Source organism: Theobroma cacao, chromosome 9 (assembly GCF_000208745.1).
Source record: "Theobroma cacao cultivar B97-61/B2 chromosome 9, Criollo_cocoa_genome_V2, whole genome shotgun sequence".
Classification (NCBI taxonomy): domain Eukaryota; kingdom Viridiplantae; phylum Streptophyta; class Magnoliopsida; order Malvales; family Malvaceae; genus Theobroma; species Theobroma cacao.
The window spans coordinates 8,131,029-8,140,587 of NC_030858.1; the positions used below are offsets into that span (position 1 = coordinate 8,131,029).

At 35.5% G+C, this 9,559-nt stretch overlaps 1 protein-coding gene across 2 annotated transcripts; it reads left to right on the forward strand.

Moving 5' to 3' along the window:
* On the forward strand, window positions 25–9,247 carry LOC18588917. 2 transcript variants are annotated; one of them, XM_007013645.2, is made up of 8 exons: window positions 25–308; window positions 633–766; window positions 1,681–2,644; window positions 3,152–3,243; window positions 6,449–6,523; window positions 7,738–7,799; window positions 7,872–7,941; window positions 8,130–9,247. In XM_007013645.2, exons 1-8 carry the CDS (start codon window positions 140–142, stop codon window positions 8,862–8,864), a joined length of 2,301 nt encoding a protein of 766 aa, XP_007013707.2. In that variant the 5' UTR covers window positions 25–139; the 3' UTR covers window positions 8,865–9,247. The 2 variants fall into 2 exon arrangements, with proteins under 2 accessions (XP_007013707.2, XP_007013704.2); XM_007013642.2 differs by having other exon boundaries at window positions 29–308; window positions 1,684–2,644.

A 9,559-nucleotide genomic window follows, 5' to 3' on the forward strand; every position in this document is an offset into this window, starting at 1 on the left:
AACGGCCCAGATTGATCCCAGAACACTAAGTAGAAAGAATAGCAAAGGGAAGGTAAAGATCTCTTCAATCATCCTCTACTTTGAATGTTCGATAAAAAAAACACCAAGGTTGATTTGATTGATAGGCTTAACGGCAGCCATGGGAGGAGGTAATAAGAGAAGATCAAATAACAACAACAACAGCCATCATAGAACTAAGAGTAGCAAAGGAAGATCAAGAACGGACCCCAAATCTTCATCGTCTCGAATCAGGAACTCTCTCTTTGTGGAGGGTGGTCTTTTATCTGATTGGCAGTTGGATTCTCGAGGTCCCCTTCTCTTATTTTTCCTATTTAACTGCCTGTTTTGTTGCTGAGAAATGAAAATGGGAAAACAAACGAAGCTTGTTTTTTGTCTTCATCTAGAATTTGTTAAAGCACTTAAGAAATCAAATGGGTTGATTATATGTTTTATTAAGTTATAATGAAACTTAGTTGGTGTTGGAATAATCAAAAAGGTTGCTTTCCGTATTGTGTTGGAGGAAGAAATCGTAAGATCAAGTGGGTTGTCTTTTCTAGTTAATAAGTTAATTTCTTTGAAGGTGGATGTAGGGTTGGAATAGTGAAAAATCTTTTCGGGGTGTTGAATTGCAGGAAGGAATAGAAATGAGAATTCAAATTTGGGGTCGAATTCTGATAGGGCAAAGGCTTCTGCTTCTAAAAACGGATCATCAAGGAAGTCTGGTGGGAGTGCTATAAGATATGAGTACCCTTCTCTCAATCTTCAAGTATGTTCCTTTGCATACCAAGAGTTGGTTGCTTTATGTAATTTGTATTTTCATAAAGTTGAGTTTTTGTTCCCCTCTGTGGTAAGCACAGGGAAAAAATAGAGTGAAGAGGGAACTAGTGACATTTGATTGCGTTAAAGACTGATTCAATTTAAATTAAGGTTTTCGTATTGAAGCTCTTCGTTGGTATTGGTTTAATGTTTGTTTTCATGTGTGGTTTTCCCAATTCTAGTTTTTGTGGTTGTTGAAATTGATCCTAATTTTATCACTATCAAACTGGCATTTTTACTTAGTTTCTAGTTTCTGCTATTTGATGAAACTTGGAGGTTCTGTAAGAGGTTAAATATTGGTTGTCACAAACTTTTTATTTTTGTTCTATACGTTATTTGAACTGAAATAATTTGTTGTAGAGCAATATTTCCTTGTGCATTTTTTTTACAGGAAGTAGCTCCAAATGGTCTGCAAATAATACCCTCATTTTTAAGGACGTGAGTAGGAAAACTTAGTGTAATATTAGCCCTGAATTAGTGAAGATGTTTCGCTCAGTAGCATGATGACCCTTTTCTTTTTTATTTTTATTTTGTCACGAAGGTCTCTTTTATTCCCCTTTTGCTTCTCTTTAAGAGTTGTGTTTTTCTTTTTCTTTTTTTTTGTGTGTGTTAATGTATTTGAGAGTTTTGAGGGATGATTAATCCTGATATTTGAAAGTCATTTTTCTCCTTCCTGCCCCTGGTATAATGAAGGTAAATGATAAAGTCTTCCTACTTTGCCTAGTTAGTTTCATCCTTAAGAGGATCCCTCTCTAGCTCTGAGAAATGGCTTGCATCAATGCTTTATCTAGGATATTTTGCCCAAAACTCGTAGTTAACTATACTGACTAGATTGTGATGATAGTTTTTTATTTGGATTTCTAGCAGGATCCAGAATCAGGTGTTCATGAGTGCAATGGAGATAAAAAAATGGATGAGTCACACACTGTTGTTTTGTTTGATTCAAAGGAGACCCAAATTGTTGCTTACATGGATCAAACCACACCTCCAAAGCCCCACCATGTAAAATATACTTATGAATACGATTCAGATTGTGTGCTAGGTGATAGCTCTCATAGAGGATTGGGTTTTGGTGATGAATCTGAGGCAAACCCCAGAGGAATTGAGTCATCTACAAAGCAAATAGAACAACAAGAGGGCGCATGTTCTGATTTATCGTCCTCTGAGAAGGAATTGGTTGCTGATCATGGTAATAATAGCAAGGTGGATGCAGAGGTGACTGAGGAATTGTTTGCTGATGCATCATCCTCAAAGAAAAACTCGAAAAACTCAGGGTTTTTGTCAATTGGAGGCATGAAGTTGTATACTCAAGATATGTCTGATGGAGAAACTGATGAGGACTATGATGGAGAATCACTAGATGATGAAAGCTCTGAGACAACCGATCAGGGGGAGCAAGACGGAGTGTATGGGAGTGATGCCTCTGAAATTTTGTCTGATGATGACTCAGATATTGATGAAGAGGTTGCAGAAGATTACATAGAAGGAATTGGTGGGGGTGATAGTGTTTTAGATACCAAGTGGTTGGTAGGTCAGGCTTTGGATGAATCGAATGATGATAGTTCTTCTAGCAGTTCTATTAGTGAGACTTTAGAGAAGCTGGGTGGGATTGCACTCCAAGATGCGTCTAGGGAATATGGCATGCAGAAGTATCAGTCAAGAAAGAAATACTCTGGGGTTGCTAATGATGTTTTGTCATCAGCTTTGGATGATCTTATGCTAGTGAAGGACCCAAGAACTGTATCTGCGAAAAAGAAGCATGTTGCCAGATTTCCTCAGTCTTGGCCTTTGCAGGAACAAAAGAGTAAAAATTCCAGAAGATTTCCAGGTAATGTTTGTTTACATAGGTTATCTCAATCCATATGCATTTAGTCTTCAGTGTGACGGTAAAAGCATCTTCTTTAGGTGCTTCTTTTCCATTTTTGTCCAGAAATTCTTAGGTTTTGTCTGGAATTGTGGAAAATTTATTGGAAGGAAAACTAGGAAAACAGAGAATTGTATTAATAAAAATATATTACAGGTTCACTGCCATAAATTCCTTTGTTAACCTTTCTCAACTTATATTAGCAGTATTTCTCCTTTTGATTTGGCCTTGGTATGCCAACATCTGAAAATTTCCAATATGAGGGCATTTAGTTTTTAAATGTTAACAAGTATATATTATTTTCAACTTTTTCATTTTGAAAAAGGGGAGTGTTACTATTAATTCAAATGCAGTAGATTGGTTGCAGCCCTTTTTAAAAAAACTTGATTTTGCTATCATGTTCTTTCTGGTACATTGATATCCTGAATGCAAATCGTGTTGTATATCCTTATAACATGCTTTACCATTCAGGTGAAAAGAAGAAATATCGTAAGGAAATGATTGCTGTGAAGCGTCGTGAAAGAATGCTTCGCCGGGGAGTTGATCTTGAGCAAATAAATTCGGTAAAACGAAAAACTTTTAAGAGATTTAACAACCCGCTTGTGCCTTTTATTGCATGTGTGATGATTATTGATGCGATTTGTTTTCTCATAGCATAGTTATCTTTTTTCTTCTTCTTTTTTTTTTTTATAGCACACTCTCATAGTCATAGGGTTTTGCTATGTCATTAATGTTCTTCTTCTCCTTCTTCCACATTTTGAGTTTCTATAACTGTTATTTAAGTTTGAAATCTTTTGTTTGTATCTTTTAGACAGGGTTTTAAATAGTGGCCCTGTCATGGTGTAGCGACCGCTATTTTGCAGTAGTGGCAGCTTCTGCATCTGCTTTTGGCCGCTATTCATCTGTTAATTTGAATCACATTCTTAGTGGCATGTAATGGCCATAATAAAATGGTTTAGTGGTCCCTCGCGCCATAGCAGACTAACAGTGGCCGCTTTCCCATCCCTATCATGGGTTTCCCCCTTTTCCCCTGTTTCAGTTTCTAAAGAAAATTTTCTTAGAAAACAGCCTAATGCCCACAAAGAAATAACCTTAGATCTAAAATTATTGAACAAATTACCATAAACAATCAATTTGAGCTTTAAACAAAAGAAAACAGATCAATTTTCGAGGGAAGAAGCAAAATTTTCTCAACAATCTCTCTTTGAAATTTTTTCTATAGAAGAATTGTTATATAAACACATGAGAGTGTACTGGCAGTATTATGGCAGCCTATCTTGATTTTTGTGGGGTGGAAACTTGCATCTACAAATTGAGGATAGATGGGTTGCTACCCTGCTATGATACTCGTTTGAGAAAGAAGCTAAGCAATCTGCCACTTTGACCACTGTTCGAGGATGTCAGATGGCTGTTGGCAAGGTTGATTGAGTTAGGATCTCCATTTGCGGGAGATAAGAGGAGGTAGTCAGACCATGTGATGCTAGGATCTTGTTCCCATAAGAAAATACAAAAACGAGATTGAAGAAAAGAAAGGTGGAGGGCTCTGGCCAAGAGTGAGTTTTGAAGCAAATAATTTGGTGGGAGGGAGAAAGAGAATTTTTTGTAGGACAGTGTGCTTATTATCGGTTGTGTGAAAATTTGACTTTAGAGGGAAGAATTGGTTTGGGAGGAGAGTAGAAATTTCTGAGCGTGAAGTTTTTTTTTTTTTTTTTTGACCTTTAATTAACAATATTATATACTTGGTTTTAATATATAAAGATAATTATAATATTTAATTTTATGATGTTATTATGATTTTTTAAGGAGTGAAAGTGCAATAAATAATTCAAATATTATGGAAAAGAGTTGTCGGGCTATGATTATAGAATTTTGGAGAAAGGGGTGCAACAAAAAGAAAATTTGCGACTGCAACAGTTGCAAGCAAAGGTAATGTGTATGCAACACCCGCAACTATGATAAACATTATGTGACTGAAAATGCGGATGCAACCTCATTAAAATCCCTGATTTTAGATATCTCTAGACATTATTACTAGTTATAATTGAACTACCTTGTCCCACCTCATGCTGGCACCTAAAGATTTCCTTTGGGTCAGAAAATATTTGAAATAGATTTAGAACAGCTATACTTGTGAAGAATTAATGAAAAAAGGATGCTATTTAAGTCTTTCATTTTTCTCTTTGTATAAGACAAGGAACAAAGTTTTATGTTCAGGAACAACTAGACGAAATAGTGTGCTCCATAGGCTTTTCTCCTATTTGAGAACCTTACCGGATTGAACTGAATTATTTTTTTTCTTTTCATTTCTTTTCATAGTTTATATTAGCAGAGGTGGTCCCAATAAATACAAAGCAAATTGACATAAAGGTGATAGAAAACAATCTATTAATTTGATTAAGTGAAGATAGAGTAGGTTGAGATATTGCATCAGAGGTCAGTGAATAATTGTGCAAGTCCACTTACATGCAGATATTTTCTTCTCATTGGAATTTAGCATATAAGCTTTTGCACTCTTTGGAGGATTAGAGAAGTACAATGCTACAGTTTTTAAGTAGAGAAACTGATGTAGCCAGAAGGTTTAGGACAATTAGAACTCAACAATTAGGCTTGAATGGGGTTGATTGTGTTTGGAACAATAAAAGATAATTGGGTTTTAAAGAAACCTCTTGAATAAAAATTCAGAATAACAAAGATGAAATAATAATAATTCTCTATCTAGGACCACCTATTTATGCTAGGTAAGATAAATCCTAATCAAATAGTAATTCTAATCCTAAATAAAGACTTAAAGTACTAAAATTCTAATAAGGATAGAAAAATAAATCTCAAACTAAAGAAAATAAAATCCTATGCCAACAAAAATATTAAATAAAATAGAATCCTAGATGTACCTGCGTCAGAAACAAATTCTGAAATCGTTTAATTAGCACAAAAAGTCCTTGCTCTTAATGATCTTACTCAAGATATGGTCTGAAATAGAATACAATGGCAAAATCTGATCTATGTAGCTGACGTGTCATAGTGGGAAAAGGACTGGTTGTTCTTGTTATTTTGGTTAGTAATCTTGATGCAAGATTCAAATTTATTCTGTCACAAGTGGATAAGGCACAGTAAATGCTAAATGAATGGTGAATGACCAGTACATTTAAATGATTTAAGCTTGTCCATCATTATTTACTCGTATAACTTTGTTTTTTAAGTAGCAGCACAAATCCTGTGATATTACTTTTACTAGCAGCAGAAATCCTGTGATATTTCCACAGGATTAAATAAGTGTTATTATTGCCTTACATAAAAAAATAAAAATAAAACCTTGTAAAGAATTTGTTATGAGATCAATGTGTAAACTTAATTAGTTATACAACTTCCGTAAACAATACTAGTGGACAAGGAAATAAGAATGAGTACATGATATTAAAGTATAAGTGGAGATTTTGGGGAAAGCTTAAATTTTGACTTTCACTCTTTAGCTTGAATGAATATTCCATGGAAACTATCTTATATAATTCATTTTTCAATGTAAAAAAGGCTAATAGAATAATAGGAAAATAAAGTGTGATAATGTATTTATATAAGTGTATTAAATTCAAAGTTCTGGGAAATTATAGGATTGGATTATTGAAGATGAAACAAACAATTCTATCTCTTTTATTCACTATACGGCAATGCTCTGAGACGAAGGAAACTTTTGAAGTAATTATTAGATCAATATTGTATTATCATGGCTGGTTCAGGACTTTAACTGCTCCATGGTTTGATGAATTGTAGAAATTAGAGCAGATTGTTTTGGATGGGGTTGATATGTTTGCTTTTCAACCCATGCATCATCGAGATTGTTCCCAGGTACGAATCTATGGTTTAACTTTAGCAGTTTGAAATTTATTTTCATATTCAGCCCCCTCCCCCTCTTGTTTGTTCTGCATCATTTTTACCTTATCGGCTTATCTTACAGGCGTGGATCATCTTCTGCCATGAGATGATGAGATGCAATCATTATATGACAATTTTATCTTAGTGCAATTGAATGGCTTGTTTCATTAGTATCAAATGAAGGATAAGGTTTATTTGGTTTTAAATAAGGCTATGACTTGGAGAATTATGTTAGTATGTACTGGAGAGCAGATTATCTACGAGGATTATCTATGAACTTATTTGATAAAAGTAGACTCCAGTTAGAATAAGAACGAGAAGCTTCTATTACTAGGAGACATGCTTTTAAAGTTAATCAGTGTTTTGAAACATAATGTGTTATCCCATCACCTTGGTATAGTCATTAGGAAGTAAAAAATGAATTGCCTTATTTAGTTCTTGTGCGTTATCCAAGTAAGCCTTCAGGTGCCAGGTGGATAGTGCACAATAGCTTGTAACCCACCGGCCATGAGGCAACTTTTTTGTCTTCTTAAACATTTTCCCCAACACAATGTTGCTAATGCTCAGGAAACCTGAGGCATTGCTTCATCTAATAGTGTTTAGGCATACTTCTATTTGTTTTTGTAGTTTCATTTACATTGACAGCAGTAACTTTGCTTTTATTCTCAGGTCATAGTTTGAAAGAGTTTGTTAATTTCATGGTTTACAAATGCTTGTTGTGATGCTTCAATGCTTCCAATTGGTGATTTCCTTTATGTCTTGTGGTATTGGCAGCCTTGTTTAGTCATCATAATGGTTTTTTATTTGATGTTCTCATTCTTTTTCATGAAGTACATTTGAGCTTTTAGAATAATTTTCTGCAACTCTTTATATCAACTTAGCTGAAAATATTAATTCATTAATGTTCAGTTTGAAAAGTTACTCTGTTAAACCAAATCTATGGCCTAGCAAAGCAAATGTCATCAGCGGTGTCAAAGAAGATGAATTGTAGGATGAAAATATTAGTTACCCAAATTAACTCTTGCATTGAATGGAACAGAAACCAATTAAGGAATCCTGTTTTGAAATTGAATGTGGAGGTCTGAGTTAAATCAACATAAAAGTGAGGCTTTTATCTTCAGTTTTACCAAGCTGATGACTCCTTTGCCGATATTGGAGTATATTTGATGTGCTTCATGTCTCTGTAGGTACAAAGATTAGCTGCAATTTATCGCTTGTCCAGCGGCTGCCAAGGTTCTGGCAAGAAAAGGTAATTAGTATGTCTGCTGCATGATTTAGAAATGGAATTAATGCTTAAACTTGATGCCCTTTCCTTTTACAGGTTCGTGACAGTGACACGCACACAATACACATCCTTGCCATCTTCCACCAACAAACTTCGCCTGGAAAAGGTTCTAATTGTTGTTAGCTACATTCTTATGATTATACACTGCATACAGAGGATTGTGCATTTATATTTTATCCAATTGTTAATTTGATGTTATATTGCCCGTCTCAAGTTACAGTATGTAATTGGACAGTCTCTTAATGGCAACTGAGCAAACTTATAACCATGTTTTTTTTTTTTCCTGGATTTCAGCTAATTGGAGCTGGCAATGAGGATGCAGACTTTGCTGTTAATGAAGGCTTTAATAGAAAGTCAGTGGCTGCAGGTAGAACAAAAGCAGAGAAGGTTGGTAAAGGGAGTGGCTTAAAGAAAGCCAATTCAAGTTACATTGGTGAATTGATTGAGAAAGAACGAAGTGGGAAAAAGGGTTCATACGCAAATCAACCTGTCTCATTTGTATCAAGTGGCCACATGTCATCAGAAACTGTTGAGGTCAGAACGATGGATCCTGAGGGTACAGCAGAAACTTGTGAACATAAGGGTATAGTCAGCTCAGCACAGTTTGGTGCATTTGAGGTACACACCAAGGGTTTTGGATCCAAAATGATGGCTAAAATGGGATTTGTCGATGGTGGAGGTTTGGGAAAAGATGGTCAAGGAATGGCACGGCCTATTGAAGTCATACAGCGGCCTAAGTCACTTGGGTTGGGTGTTGATTTCCCCAGCGCAAGTAGTGACTCAGACATGGTTCAAAATATATCCAGTCGAGCTTCTGAAAGGCGTACCAAAGGATTTGGTAACTCAGCCAGGGGTCAGCATAAAGGTTTTGGAGCTTTTGAAAAGCATACCAAAGGTTTTGGATCCAAGATGATGGCCAAGATGGGTTTTGTTGAAGGAATGGGCTTGGGTAAGGATTCACAAGGCATGGTGAATCCTTTAGTTGCTGCTAGGCTCCCAAAATCGCGAGGATTGGGTGCTAAACATTAGATGTCATGCCTTAAATGAATGTACAAGAGGCTAACATTTGACTACTAACAGTTATTCGGTCAGTTCCTTTATCATTTCCCTGGTTTAGGACCTGTTTTCATTAGTTGGGGCTGTCAGGCCCTTCCATTTCAATTAGTTTATAGGGTGGTGACACTGAATATCCAGGATGTATTGATAGAAGCCACAAATTAAAGTTGCAAAAGGCATTAAATGAATGCCTGTATGTGTTTGGAGCCCTTCAAGCCTTATTTTTGGCGTGGTTGTGACTGGTGGGAGCTGTAAAGAAGTCTTGTTTTGAGTGCTTCCCCATGTGACAAGACACAGTTCGATCAGGAAATGTGAAAAACACTGCCCCATCCAATCACGTAAACTTCCTTCTTTAAGCCTTTTATTGTGGGTGATTACTACATGGAGCTCCGCTCTCGTGAGGTCCTGGTGCATGAGCCGTTCTATTTCATGGCTTTATTATCCAGAAATTAAGTTAATACTATCATATATTTAAAAGTAATTAAAATGTAATTTACATTTAAAAATAAAATTTTTGTCAAAATTAAAAAAAATAACATAAAAATAATTTTCGAAAATGAGACAAGCCGGAATCAAGTTACATATATATTTTTCGAGTTAGGATCAGATACTAAAAGTAAAATCCAATGTCAAAGCAAGGTGGGTTCAAGTTAATAAAACGTTGGGTC